The following is a 14933-nucleotide window of genomic DNA, read 5'->3' on the forward strand; positions in this document are numbered from 1 at the left end:
GTTAAGTAAACAGAATAATTTCCCCTAAGGAGGCCCACACTGCAACCATGTACTCAGCGTGGTCTCTTGCTTAAGCCAGAAAAGAACTTCTTCACCTGTACCTGCCCATGTCCGTGGATTTTATAGGATGGAAGTAACCAGGCAAGAGTCCCAGGGGCACAGAAAGTGGATGGGTCATTACCTGGGTGGCAGGGAAGGGAGGAGCAACTGCTAAATGAGTATGGATTTTTCCCCTGGAGTGACAAAAACATTTGGAACTGGATGGAGGTACTGGTTACACAATATTGTGAACATACTGTGTTGCCAAATTGTTCACTTTCTTTCTTTTTTTGATTTGGTTTGGTTTTTTTGAGACAAGGTCTTGCTATGTAGACTGCTTTGGCATTGAACTCACAGCAGCCTCCTGCCTCAGCTTCCCGAGTGCTGGGATCACAGATGTGAGCTGCTACGTCATGCTTGTGCATTGTGTACTTCCAGATGGTTAAGATCTAGGGGTGTAGGTAGCTGAATAGTAGAACACAGGATTAGCAAGCACAAGGCCTTGGCTTCAATTCCTGGCACATGCAGACACACACACACTCACACACACACACACACACACACACACACACAGTGTTTGCATGCAACATCATCTGTCCCACTACGTTTTCCAAGGAAGAAGAGGCAGGGGGCCTGGCTATTCAGACTTCACATCCGCACATGCACACACACACACACACACACACACACACACACACAGTGTTTGCATGCAACATCATCTGTCCCACTACGTTTTCCAAGGAAGAAGAGGCAGGGGGCCTGGCTATTCAGGTACATGGATCCGTGAATCACAGACTGCTCAAGACCGAGTTCTGGACCCTCTTTCTCTCTCTTCCTCTGCATTTTATTTAGAATTTTTGACAGAAATGGACTGCCCTAATATCAGACCCTAACGAAGAGGAAAGAAATCTGTAGTGACAGGAAATGCATGTAATAAAAATACTTTCATTATTATGAAAGGAGACAAAATACATATGAATAAAGGAATTGGTTACTTGAAAGCAACAAAAATTCATCGATACAGCTATTATTGATTAACTGTTTGATTACAGTACTGGAAATTGAAACCAAGGCCACCTTCACTTGAGCTGTATTCTCCCGCAGCCCCCCCCCTTTACTTTTTGGAGACGGAGTGCTGCTAAGGCTGGCCTTGAACTTGCAGTTCTCCCACCTCAGCTTCCTAGAGTTCAAGACTGGCTTTTTGTTGGGGGTCTTACCATGTATGGAGTCCAGGCTGGCCTTTAACTCATAATCCTGCCTCAGCCTCCTGAGTGCAAGAATTATAGACATGCGCCGCCACACCCAGCTCCATTTTGCTTTTTTAAATTATTAAAAATAAAGTTCCCCACTAATGTTCTGGCTCATATCATTCTGAGAGAGACAGGGCAGTTCATCCAGACAGATTACCCCCGAGACTGCTGTGACAGTCCTCAAGAAACAGCAGGGACTCACTGGCTGGGCTTGCAGGTGCCCGGTGGATGACTAAAAGCAGGACAGGGCTCCATCTCTGCCTTCATTTTCTCCGTCTCCTGCATTACCTGGGTCAGATCCCTGCTCAGCTCTGTACCTGCCCGTGAATCACTTAGGGAGCAGGAGCGCTGCCTAAAACCTGGAAGTGCGATATTTCCCGGCCGCAGACGTTCCCGACCCGCCCCATCCTGCTCCATACTGGAGCCTCCGAAGTGAGAACCACGGCAGCCTCCGCAGGGCCTGCAGGGACTGAGTCGCCAGCTCTGACCTCGTTGAGTCCCGGATCCCCGGAGTCGGGCCTGGGCCCCTCGGGTCTTGCCCTCAGCCAGCAGCCAATCAGGTTCCAGGAGAAGCCGTGCCCGGGGAGCCCGCGAAGGCGTGGCCCCTCCCAGGCCGAGCCCGACTGTCCCGACTCCCTAACCACCAGGCACCAGGCTCTTCTGGGGCCACCTTGCTGAGCTGTGGAGATGACCACACTTACCCACGGCTTGGCCAGGGTCGCCTGCCCCACCAGCCTCCGGAACCCCCAGCTCTGCAGACCCCCAACGCTTGTTCTTGCTTCCCTTTTCTGTAAAAGCTCAAAATTTGTTACCCCTTCAAGGACAGATCTTTTGTTTTTCTTTTTGTTGTGTTTTGTTTTGTTTTGCTTTGCTTTGGGGGAACAGGGTCTTGCTCTGCAGTACAGACTGGCCTTGATTTCACTGTGTAACCTAGCAGGTTGGCCTGGAACTTTTGGCAAACCGCCTGCCTCGGCCTCCCAAGTGCTGGGATTCCAGGGGTGCCCCACCTTGCCTAGCTGGAGTTTTTGTGAGGTATTTGTTTGTTTTGTCATAATACTTTCAGCATTCCTTTAATGGGACATAGGGATTTTTTCAAATGTATTTATTTATTCACTCATTTCTTTCTCTTATGCATGCATGCATTCATTGATTCATTTATTTGGGGGTGTCTCAGTTTGAATAACAAGAAGGCAAAGGGTCACCAGGATGGCCAGGTCTTTTCTCACTCACATGCCCGATTCTCAGATCCTTTCTGCCCGCATCATTTCCGCAGGAGGCCATTGCGGGTAAAAGCACACTGAATTCATGACGCCTTCCCTCTCGGACTCTTCCTGCGGCTTTTCTTGGACCCTGCAGTCGACCGTGAGTGACCCCTGTGTTTGTGCGTCGGTGATGACCTGGGGACTTGGAGCGGCATCTGTGGATCTGGGGACCTGCTCCTGCGGTTTTGGGCTCTTCCTCCGACGCCTTTCTCTGCGGGGCGAAGGATTACTTCTTTCCGGAGCTGGACTCCGCCTTCTGGGGGACCGACCCCTCCTCCTCCCTTAGCGCAGTGTGGGAGCATGGTGGGGCTTTGGAGTCTCAGCAGCGTCTTCGGCACGATCGGGTGACGGGACTCTTTCCAGTTTCTCATCTTCTCCTTCTCCCCCTTCGCTAGGCCCCAGACATAGGGATTTGTTGTTGTTGTTGTTGTTGTTGCTGTTTTCTTGATTTTTCCCGGAAGTAGAGAAACAATCTGAGTTTTTGCAGGTATGGAAGTACCTCCTGAGAACCCTGGGTGAAAGGGTCCTTCGTGCTGATTTATTCCAGAGGTCCCTCCTTAGGATTGACAATTGGCCTTTAGCTGATCTGGATCTTGCATGGGGAGTTTGGGGAAGTTTTATATCTTGTTCAATGCCTAAGGGGCTCACCCTCAAATCAGCATTGAGGCCGCCAGTCCCTGGTACGTAATAATGAGTATCTACTGGGCTTAGTGTTGGCAGAAGTGTATTTTAACATGGGTGCCCTGACACCTGTTGCCTTATGCCTGACGTTCTTTGCCATACTCATAGGTCTTTGGAATAACACAGCTTTTCCCATTTGGATCCTGTGGAATGTGACAAGATATCAGCCCAGAAAATGTCCAGAGGTCTTTTTCCGGTTGCATCATGTTGAGTCACCCAGGTTAGGAAATTGTGATGAGAGCAAATAAAAATAGCAGTCTCTCTATATATTTGACTTTGCAAAGATTAACACTTTAGTAGCACAAGAAGAGGGAGAAAAGGCAAATAAAATTATGTTCAGAAGTCAGAATGATTATAATTTACAGTGAGGAAAAGTGATGGAGGGAGATTAACTGATCTGCTACAATTATGCTTTCAAGAAGTGACAGCATCAGTCCCCAGAACCCACACTGCATTTGGCCACTTGCTTAGGGCAGCGCCCTTACTTGGTCAGAGGATAAATGTTGTCTTTGCGCGTGTGGGTTCTCCCCCCCCCGAATTCAAAACACATTGCACTTCTAAAAGAGTTTTATTTTCAAATATAAAGCTTCATGCTGGACATGGTGGCATACACCTGTAATCCCAGCATTTTGAGAGTGTGAGGCAGGAGGATTGCAAGATGAAGTCCATCCTCGGCTACTTAGTAAAGTAGCAAGGTACTGTCTGAAAATAAAAAAATAAAGGGATGAGGATGTAGGTCAGTGCAAAGACCCAATCCCCAGTACTGCAAGATAATAATAATAATAATAATAATAATGTTATTGAGATAAAATATGAAACTTTTTTTTGTATGGTCTTTTTGAGGCAGGATCTCCTTTTGTAATTCTGGCTGGCCCTCAACTCGATATGTAGCCCAGGCTGGCCTTGAAATCACTGTCATCCTCCTGCCTCAGCCTCCTGAGGGCTTGGATTACAGGTGTACACCACAATACCCTGCTTGTATTTTTTTTTTTTCTGGTACCAGGGATCTAACTCAGGACCTTGTGCTTGTGAGATGGTCACAGCGCCACTGAGATAAATCCCCAGCCCTAAAATATAAAACTTTTTATAATGAAGACATAAAACAAGAAGAATCTGTTTTTCTACTGGAGCTATAGAAAGAGCAACACTTATTAGTTATATGCTGAAATTTACGATCTGATGAAATTTACACTCTGAATGAGGCAGTTCAGAGCCAGTGATACTGTTGAACCAGCACCCAGTCCTGCACTAAACCTCTCGGCATCTCTTCAATGGGACAAATGTTTATGCCTTCAGAGAATGTTTGTTGTTTTCTTGATTTTTCACTACCATGTACTGTTGCCTGCAGTATCCTGTCACGTACACTTGTCACATGCGATCACCCTTGGTATCCATATGCTCTGCATCCACAGATCAGCCAACCTCAGCAAAAGCCATTCAGCAGGGCCAGGGGAAGTGGCATTTGTGTCTGGTCTTACTGTTTTATCAGGAGCTTCTCACTATATTATACCACATGTAGTTAGCAGAAAGAAAATGTCAGTAAAATAAAGTGTTAAATTCTTAGTATGTATCGCACGTTTAGAATAAATAGCAACATTTACACATCAGCTATTTATTGCTGACAAAACCTAAAAGATAGCATCAGAAATTAAAAACCTATGGGAACTACAATGAAAATACCAATAGAACTGTACCCCAAAAGTAATCTTTGCTTCAATTGTCATAACCAAGTCAGTCTTCACACAGAAAAACTGCATGTTCCATGCACAAGTATTGCTTACACTGATGGCAAGTGTTTTATTTTCCTATCCTTTCTTTCTTTCTTTTTTTTTTTTGGTACCGGGGTTTGAACTCAGGCCATTGCTCTTGGGAGGAGGCTGCAGTGCCACTAAGCTAGATCCCTGACCCCCTTCCTGTCCTTTCTTGTAGGACACATTTGAGAGCTTGTTTTCCTATTATTGTAGTAGGTCTTTGTGATGCTGCACCTACCTGTTCACCTGTCAGCTCACCGGTGTGCACCACATTTTTTTTTAATGTAGTTCTCTGGGCAGAAACATTTTGTTTTTCCTCTGATGTGAATAATCATTTATGAGTTCCAGTCAATCCTCTAAGAAAATTTCTCCATGGTATTTTGCATTTGTTCTTTTCTTTGTAAACTATTAAACTATGCCACACGTTTACCTTCAAGTTAAATGCAACCATTGGCCAATGCTTTGGGTTTAGAGTGACATCATAGTTGCTGTATAATTCACCAGCAACATCTTCTCTGCTTTTAGTTTTGTTGTAGAACTTTTCCATCTTAGGTTTCCATTTTGTCAAGGTTTCCCTATCAATATTTCCATCATGGTGCAAGGTTGACATCAGCAGTACCAGTTAGGGTTTTTTTGTTTATTTGTTTGTTTGTTTTGTGCCATATATGAGGCCAGTGTAAATCTTTCTGAAATCCAAAGACTGTGCTATACAATTCTCTGTCTGGAAATTGCAACATTTAAAAAAATTTTCTGTTTTGTTCCTATGTACAGTTCCTGTGCACAAGTTGGGTCAATTTGTACTCTGTTAGCAAATTTAACATCAATTGGAAACTGGTAAACCAATTGTCAAACGTCACATTCTGATTATTTTGGGAGATGAGAGCAATAAGTTTGTTCACAACTTCATTTGGCTTATTACTATGTGAATAAGGACATGGTGGCTGAGTTGCAGGATAAATTTCTGAATTGAAAGCATAATAAGTCTTTGTATCTGCAAGGACATAAATTTGTATGCTATATTTTGAAGGTTTTGAGGGCATGTACTCCCTGAAGCTACAGCAGCCATGAAATGCTGCAAAGTGTTCGTCAGTAGTCATGTATTCAGATGGTGTGTAAATTCCTTAGCAATTACTCACAAATCTGTCAGACAATGACCTGATGGGCAGCCACCTGATCAGTTCTTTTCCTTGGTGGGTGGTTTTGTCATCAAGCCTCAGGTAATTTTGAAGGAAACTAAATCTTCTCAGTGTCATTGTTATTCTGCAAACCTCAAGCCCACACCCATCTCTTTTCCCTGTCATTTACACTCCTGCAGTTACCATGAGAAAGCCCTGCAAAGTACAGCAGACCTATGAATGCTTTCAGTTCAGCTGTGAGGTGTCATAATAAATACATTTCTGAGTATGGCTATTGGTGCATACAGAACGTTTTACTTGTACTTCAGTCTTTGTGTATTTCACAACATGTTGTAGCATTTCATCTGTTACAATTTCCAACATTGACTGGCAGTGCTGGCATTCTGTCCAATAGGTTTCACCCTTGCCACAGTCCTCACTATATTTTCAGACCTAGTTCTAACATGGGATCGTTCCATTTGGTTGCATGACCATTTTGCAACATTTCTACTAGTCAAATATGCACTCATATTGCTGTTTTTTTCTTATCTGAATTGTAGAGGTCTGTACTCCCTGTGTCCATATCAGTTGATTTTGGCTCTATTTCACTGTCATAGGAATGTTGGCTCACATGACCAACATCAAAATCATTAGGGGCAGCATCAGAGGTCCCAGGGTTTCTTAGTGATTGACTCATTCTTTGATGTACAACCCAGAAGCTTTTCCTCAAAAGCAGCATTCTGTTGCAGACAATGACATGACTTTGCTTCAAAATTTTGTGGGTCTACCCTGTGATTATTCAATTCATGCTTACTAGAAATTCCACATAGCATCCTTTTCTGTCACAAACAGACTTCATTGGGTTTGGTAGGTCATATGTGCCAAGGATTAGCCCTACCCTTGAGTGGGTCCTTGGGTGCCACTCACTACTGTCAATGTTGTGAGCAAATGAGTCAAAGCAGTAAGCATACATATGCCATAAGTATATGTATGAGGCCAACCGAGCACTGAGGCCAGGGTGCCCCAATAATCTTGCACTTTGAAGTAGATGCCTCAACATGACTAATACCCTACAGTCCTAGAAACTTTAGTGAGGTAGCAATGTAGGTCCCTGAATTCTCATGAGGCTTACTGCCCACTCTCCAGAAGGAGTCTTATGGGGCATCCAACAAGCTTGCTATGTTCTGCTCACCAGGTCCTTCAGATATGCTGTTGTCAGCATGGTGAACCAGCAGCATGTTGTACAGGAAGACCAGACAATAAAGGTCCTGGCAGATTAGATCAAGGCAGAGAGTTGAAGAGCAGACAGGCCTCTATGTTCAGGAAGGTGTTCTGTGTCTATTCACACAGGAAGTAAAGAGCTTTTGGTGATCTCTACTGCTCAGAACAAAGAAGACATTGTTTATTCAAATCAATTCCAAGTCCTACGTTAATCTACTCCAGTAATCAGGAGAAGCATTCCCAATTTGAGTCTACCAGAATAAATTCTCAGAATCTACTGTCAATCTGTAAAACTGTTTCTTCCACACAGGTCAAGCAGGAGTGTTAAGAGATAGCAATTAGACCTCTTCTCCACCCCCCACTCCTCCTTCTTTCTCTTCTTCTGTTCTGGAGATTGAACCTTGAGCTTTCACACTAAGCTAGAGTCCCATCCATTTTATCTTATTTATTTGTTTATTTATTTATTTATTTGGGGGGGTGGCTTTGAGACAGGGTCTCACTATGTAGTCGAGACTGATCTGGAACTCACTGTGTAGCCCAGGCTGGTCTTGGACTCACAGCGATCCTCCTGCCTCAGCCTCCCAAGTGCTGGGATTACAGGCATATACCACCATGCCCAGATGGAATTAGACTCTTTGTTTGTTTGTTTGTTTGTTTTGGTTTTTTGAGACAGGGTCTTACTATGCAGTTGAGACTGACCTGGAACTCACTGTGTAGCCCAGGCTGGTCTTGAATTCACAGCGATCCTCCTACCTCAGCCTCCTGAGTGCTGGGATTATAGGCATGCGCCACCACGCCCAGCCTAGAATTAGACTTCTTAAAACATAAAGTAAGTGTAAACTTCTGTATTCTTTCTGGAATTATATCTAAAATTTCTGGCTAAACTACATACAGTACTTAATAGAACACTCTGACAAGTTAAGTAAAGACAGTTAGGCACTGTGAAACTTGAAAATGATCCAGAAAGAGCCCTGAGGTTTCCATTTGCCCACTACATAGCAATGTAAGATTTAAAAATAATAATAATTTAGAGACTTCCAGATTATTTTTAGCTTTTTTGTTTGATTGTTTAGTTCTTGTTTTTATTTTTCTTTCTTTCTGTCCCTGTTGTCCTTACCAGTTTCCTAAAACTTGGGTAATTTTCCTTTGTCCGCTAGCCTTGCTGCTCATCTCTTCTCCTTATTTACCTATATTTTCCTGTTATCCCTTTTAAATTTTCTCTCCCAATGATACAGTCACTCCATTGAGTGAGTTCAAGACCAGCCTGGGTTACATAGTGAATTCCAGGTCAGTTTCAACTACATAGTGAGACCCTGTCTCAAAAAAAAAAAAAAAAAAAAAAAAAAGAGAGAGAGAGAGTGGGAGAATAAAGGCATAAAAGAACATTATCTACCTGAAATAAATTTACTAAAGGAAGGAAAGCAGGAAAGAAGGAAGGCAGGAAGGAAGGAAGCAGTGATGAACTTTTAAATTCATAATTTATAAAAGAAACACAGAACTCAAACTTCCAAGCCAAATAGAAAATATATTATGTAGTAAAAAATAAATATTCATAAGACGTTATTTTCCAAAGCCTTCCTAAAAATGACAAGATAGCAGCTTGAGGATTACGAGGAAGCAATAGATATTAAATCCCAGTGGAAGCAGTGACTGCCTAAATCCTCCCAGAATGCATAGTAGATCTTTACTAATGATTCTTCTACAGACAAAGCCTTGCTCCTGAAGTTCTTTAAGGCACTGTCCTGATAAAACTTTAGTGAGCTCCATCACATGCTGATCTGGGAAGGAAGGAAAGCAGAAAGGTGGCTGTCCTCACTATGCAGAAGGAGCCCGGGCACTTAAGAAAGGCAGCTTCAACCACCCACTGACCTGTCCTGCTGAGCAAGTTCTCACCTCACACAGGCCACCTGAAGACTGCTGAGGGACCCCAGCTGCCACCCAGCCTGAAATACTTTTCTAAAAAAATACTTGTGTCTAAGTAGAGAAGCCAAGTAAAGTCATTAATATCTACATAATTAGTTTACCAGACTGACTAGCAGATCAGCAAAGGACTGAAGGTAATGGGATGTCGGCCTAGCAAGGAGACAGTTTCCCAAGGATGTGTATGCTGATGTTGTGGGGTGGAACACTCTGTAGTCATCTATTAAGTCCACTTGTTCAAAAGTTCATATCAGTTCTTATATTTCTTTGTTGATTTTTTGTCTAGTTTATCTGTCTATTTGTAACAGTGGGGTATTGGGGCCCCCATTTGATAGTGTTTATTTGATTTTTCATGTCCATTTTTTTTTGTACCAGGGATTGAACTTGGGACCTTTCCATTAATGTTTTTTTTTTTTTTTTTTTTTTTTTTTACAGTTGAGTGCACTGGTATTTGGAACATATGTATTTATGATTGTTACTGCTTCCTCTTAGAGTGTTCCCTTTACAAGGATGTAGTAACCTGCTTTGTTTTTCTTAATCAGTCTTGTCTTGAAATCCACTTTGTCTACAAATAGCTGCCCCTGCTTTTTTTCAGGTTCCTGTCATATGGAGTATTGTTTTCCATTGACTTTCACTTTGTGAATTTCTTTTTGAATTAAATGTGGTTTTTTTTGTATGCAGCATATTGTTGGATCTTGCTTCTTCTTCTTTTTTGGGGGGGAGGTTTTGGGGGGCAGTTTGAGACAGGGTCTCACTATGTAGTTGAGACTGACCTGGAACTCATTGTGTAGCCCAGGCTGGTCTCAAGCTCACAGCGATACTCCTGCCTCATCCTCCTGAGTGCTGGGATTACAGGTGTGCACCACCATGCCTGGCTGGATCTTGCTTCTTGATCATTCTGTCATTATGTGTCTTTTGATTGGTGAATTGAGACCACTTACATTGATAGTTATAACAGATACGTATTGACTCATGTTATTTTCCTTTTGTTGGTTCCCTTTTATTTTTCCCCTCTGTTTAATTGCTTGCTTTGCCTGATGGATTCATTCTGTTGGGGTTCCTGGTTCACAGAGTGGTAGACCTTGTTATCTCTTTCTAGAATGTCCTGCAGAACATTTTGGAGTGCTGGGTTAGTGGTCATGAATTTCTTCAGATGTTTTTTCTCATGGGAGTATCTTACATCTCAATCAATTTTAAGAGATAGTTTTGTGTGGTTCATCAATCTGGGTTGAAGTTTGTTTCCTTGTAGAGCTTGAAATACTTCATGCCATACTCTCCTTGACTTGAGGGTTTGTGTTGAGAAGTCTGCCATAATTTTGATGGACTTTACTTTAAAGATGATTTGTTTATTCTCTCTAACAGCTTTTAATATTCTGTTCTTGTGTTGAATTTCTGAAATCTTGATTATTAAATGCCTTAGTGTAGATTTTTTTGATCATGAATATTGGAGTTTTAAATACCTCATTTAGCTATATGTCAAATTATTTTCCCATACTTGGAAAGTTTTCTGCCAATACTCCTATGAGCAGATTTTTTATGTCATTTGTGCTATCTCCTGCTTTGTAATTGACTCCAATGTTATTCTTCTTTGCATCATCTAGCAGCTAGATTCTTCATGGTCCCTTGCTATTTTAAAGAAATCTTTCTTTTCATGATTGTTAACTGCAATCCTATCTTCTGTATCTGATATTCTGTCCTCAAATTGGCTCATTCTGTTCCATATACTTTCAATGAAATTTTTAATCTCTTGGATTTCTATTTTTTAATTAATTTATTTATTTTGGCTATCTATTTGAATCTGTTTTATGGATTACATTTCTTTCCTATGTTAGGCATTCATGGTTTCCATCATTTTCCTAAGCTCCTTTATTTCTTTTTATAAAAAATATCTATATCTGCTCTAGAGTCACTTAACCAAGCCTTTTATTAAGGTCACCATCCCAGTAGTTATCTGATAAGTTACTTATTTGATTTTTTTCTTACAGCCTCATTCATCTGCTTTGTTACTTCCACTGTTACCACTTCAGAGAGTCCAGGTGGGTGGCTTTGGAATTATACTGCCTCATTGCCCTCAGGATTTGCCTTTGATAAGATGGAAGTCTGGGGTTGCATCCTGTTTAAGTGTCTTCTCATTTTCTGCCTCTCTCTCACTCTTTTTTTTTTTTGTGAGCCATACGTGTGTGTGTGTGTGTGTGTGTGTGCATGTGTGTGTAATTTTTTAAAAATTCAGACAGACTTTGAATTCACTATGTAGTGCAGGCTGGCCTTGAATTTGCAGTGATCCTCTTGCCTCAGCCTTCTGAGTGCTGGAATTACAGCCTTCTGGGTGCTGAGTACCACCACACTCCAGCAAGCTTTATACTTTTGTTGTTGTTATTGTTGAAAATCTGACATTACGTATTGGGCAATTGGAAGTGAGGTAAAATTTAGAGTGAGGATTTATGTTAAATGGCTGGGAGTTAGGCTGTGTTTAGTTTGCTGTAGCTAGTGATGCCAGAGGCTTCCAGTTCTCTAATGACTTTGTTTTTAGTCTCTCATCATTTTGGGGGTTCCCTGCATACTTTTCCTCAGAAAATATCTGTGTTTTGTACCTCCATTCAGTGTCACGATTGGAGCCTCATTGGACTTGTGGTAAGTTATGGGGGCCAAAAAGGGTCGACAAAGTTCTGACTACATAGTAGTGTTTTCACAGGCCTGTGTCCTGGTCTTTGAACTTCCCAAGTAGCTTTTTCCACTTTGTACCTTACTCTAGCCCGGGCGGCCTACTTGCCAATTGAATTTCTTTAAGTATTTACTCCTACTGATAATGTTTACTTTCTCCATTACGTGAGATGAGAAGGCTGGAGAAAGCTAGAGTGAGGAGATTCTGTTACCCAATTGAGATAAAGTTCTGGCAAAGTCCTTTTCCTTGGAGAGTAGGGCATTGTTATAAAGAAATCTCTGGGCATATTTCACATGGTTGTTCTTCATTTGCCTTCACCAGTGCCATAAAGGGATATCCCCCCCATTTTTCTTTTTTGTTTTTTTGAAGCAGGGTCTCACCATGTAGACCTGGCTGGCTTTGAACTCATAACTATCCTCCTACCTCAAGGGGCTAATTCTTGAGTCTTGAGTCTTGACCATGAAAACCTGGTGCAGGTCCTAGAAGTAAAGCCTATGAAAGTGAGGAGACTCTCTGAGACTGTGGTCCCCAGGGAGTTCTTCCCCTCAAACTAGTCCAGTATTTTATCGAAATCATCATTAAGAGCCAGGGGCTTAGCTCAGTGGTGCCATGCCTGCTTCAAAAGCAACAAGGTCCTGAGTTGGATCCCTGGTGCCACACACACACAAAAATCATCATTAACACATTCTTACCTGTTTATAGCTCCAGCGGCTTCTAGATTCTGTTTTGGGTAAACCAATTTTGGCTGTGTCTTTTAATCTTGTTGTTCCAGAATTTGGGATGGTCTGTCCTACGACCTAAGTTTTTTAATGTGTCTGGGAAAAATAATTGATTTTTAGTGTGTGTAATTGTTTCATATTGTAAGGATTGGAGAGAAGACTTCCATCCTCTTTATAATTGGCACTGAAGCTAAAGACCCCAATTTCCATTTAAAAGCTGAGTTCTCTAACACCTCACTGTGATTCGAAGGCCAGGGTGATTTGTTTTAGATCTGTAGGGATTGGCATTGTTTTAGAGCCAGAGTCCAATAATCCATTCACAGTCTAGGTATTTCTTTCATTGGACAATAGCCACAGGTATCTTTGGAGGCAATCAGGAAGAAGATTTACAACATGTATCATAGGCTCATAAGACCCTTCTTCAAGGATCGTTTTTCCAGAACCTCTTCATCTAAGAAGCTCCAGGTCTGTGAACTGGTTAAAAGTAGAAAGGTGGTTGACATATAAAGGTTTCCTCCATTTTGGTGACATATAAAGTTTTGGTTCACCAGATAAAGTAAGATGTCAGTAAGCTGCCTATCAATGTCCTGCACCAAAGATCCCTATAAATCATCTGCTAACCATGACACTGTTGCCTATCTTTCTGTGTTGGCCATTCCTGGATGGTTGAGCTAATACACTGAATTCAGAATCTCTAGTCCTACAAATATAGCAATAATCTCCATTTTGGGGGGTCTAGAATCCACTCCCACACAAAAATCCCACAATGGTAATCTATATTAGCAATACCTTGTAACACCCCCAAGCCCTGTGTAAGCTTCTCTTTCAATGTCTTATGTTCTACTTGTCATCCTGAAATATGCTAGGATCTGATTCTGGTTATGGGTCAGGAAGCAAAGAAGCACTGGTAACCCTTTGAAAGGTTAATGAAGTCGTTATAGGATCTTCAAACAAGACATGGCCAGCCTCTCAAAAAAGGGGAGGTAGAGGTGGGGCTGGGAATGGGCTGGTTCAGCTGGCTAAGGATATTCCATCCAGCCTTCAAATAATCACATTCATTTCTATTACCAAACTTCCCCTTTTCAAATCTAAGGATTTTTTTTTTTTTTTTTTTTTTTTTTTTTTTGGTGAGAGGGTCTCACTATGTAGTTGAGACTGACCTGGAACTCACTATGTAGCCCAGGCGGGTCTCGGAACTCACAGTGATCCTCCTGCCTCAGCCTCCCAAGTGCTGGTATTCCAGGCATGTGCCACCAGGCCGGGCCTCAAACGTAAGGATTTCTGATTAATTCCAAACTTTTTTTACATACAAGACTGAATAAAGCTGTGCATTTATCTTGTGTGAAAATGTGGCAATCTACAGGACTGAAAATAGACTTGATTTATAAATAGCATTCTTCCTGTAGAAACAGGGGTTAAGAGATTCTTTTAAAGCATTGACCGTGTTGGGCTGTGGATTTAATGCTCAGTGGTTCCGCCCCATATCTCACTAAGCACATAGGACATGAGTTTGATCCCGGGTTAAAAAAAAAAAAAAAAAAAAAAAAAAAAAAAGCATTGACTTTGTCTAGTTCTTTTTTTTCCAAAGTATTTTTTAATTTATGGATTATTTATACTCCGTGTTTAATAAGTAGAGAATATTTGTTGACCTTGTCTGGTTGTCTAAACTATCATTTTATTTTACAACATTCAGAAGTAGTTAGTTTTCTGGACCCATCTTTAGGGCACCGTTCCCACCGGGAGGATCTAACATAGCTACTATTTTGTCTTACAAAAACCTGACTTTAACAGTCATTTTAATTCCCAGTGATAATTTAAATAACTGTTTTCCAGTTTTATGCTTAAATCCATCATTTTTCCATTGCCCTGTAGTTTTCTCTGACTTTTATATAAAGCAGGTCATATAACTGATTCCTGCATCCTGTCTTTGGGTATCAGTTTCCTGAAGCCACTTTTGGCTTCATTTAACGTCTCAGTAACTTTTGCTGAAAACAAAAAGATACTCAAAATATTTCAAGCAGAGGAAGATTAAACGCCAGGACTATGTGCATATAAAATCACTGAAAGGACTGGTAAAGCCTATTTTGCCACTATTCATTATCTCTCGTTAAAAATACCATTCAGCTCTGTGAGACGAGAAGACGGAAGCTTGGAAAAGTTGAGAAACTTGATCATAACCTCACAACTACAAAATCATTGCCCTTACTGGTTCCTGAGAGAGAAACAGGTTGATAAGACCGAGAGTAAGCAGTTCCACCCTCCGTGGGAAGGACAGTGGACTTCTAACTCGGCCGGGAGTCTTAGGCGGTGCTC

General features: G+C 41.8%; 1 protein-coding gene across 1 annotated transcript in view; it reads left to right on the top strand.

Annotated features, from left to right (window-relative positions):
* Nucleotides 1-2455: 2455 nt before the first annotated feature.
* The window catches only part of Gldc (glycine decarboxylase), a 112908-nt gene continuing 100430 nt past the window's right edge, over nucleotides 2456-14933 (top strand). Inside the window, exon 1 of the mRNA XM_010610691.3 lies at nucleotides 2456-2651. Within this exon, the coding sequence (XP_010608993.1) occupies nucleotides 2595-2651 (57 nt within the window). The 5' untranslated portion in view covers nucleotides 2456-2594. The remainder of the gene's footprint in view (nucleotides 2652-14933) is intronic.

This window comes from Fukomys damarensis, unplaced genomic scaffold, assembly GCF_012274545.1.
Source record: "Fukomys damarensis isolate Sample0158 unplaced genomic scaffold, DMR_v1.0_HiC HiC_scaffold_31, whole genome shotgun sequence".
Classification (NCBI taxonomy): Eukaryota; Metazoa; Chordata; class Mammalia; order Rodentia; family Bathyergidae; genus Fukomys; species Fukomys damarensis.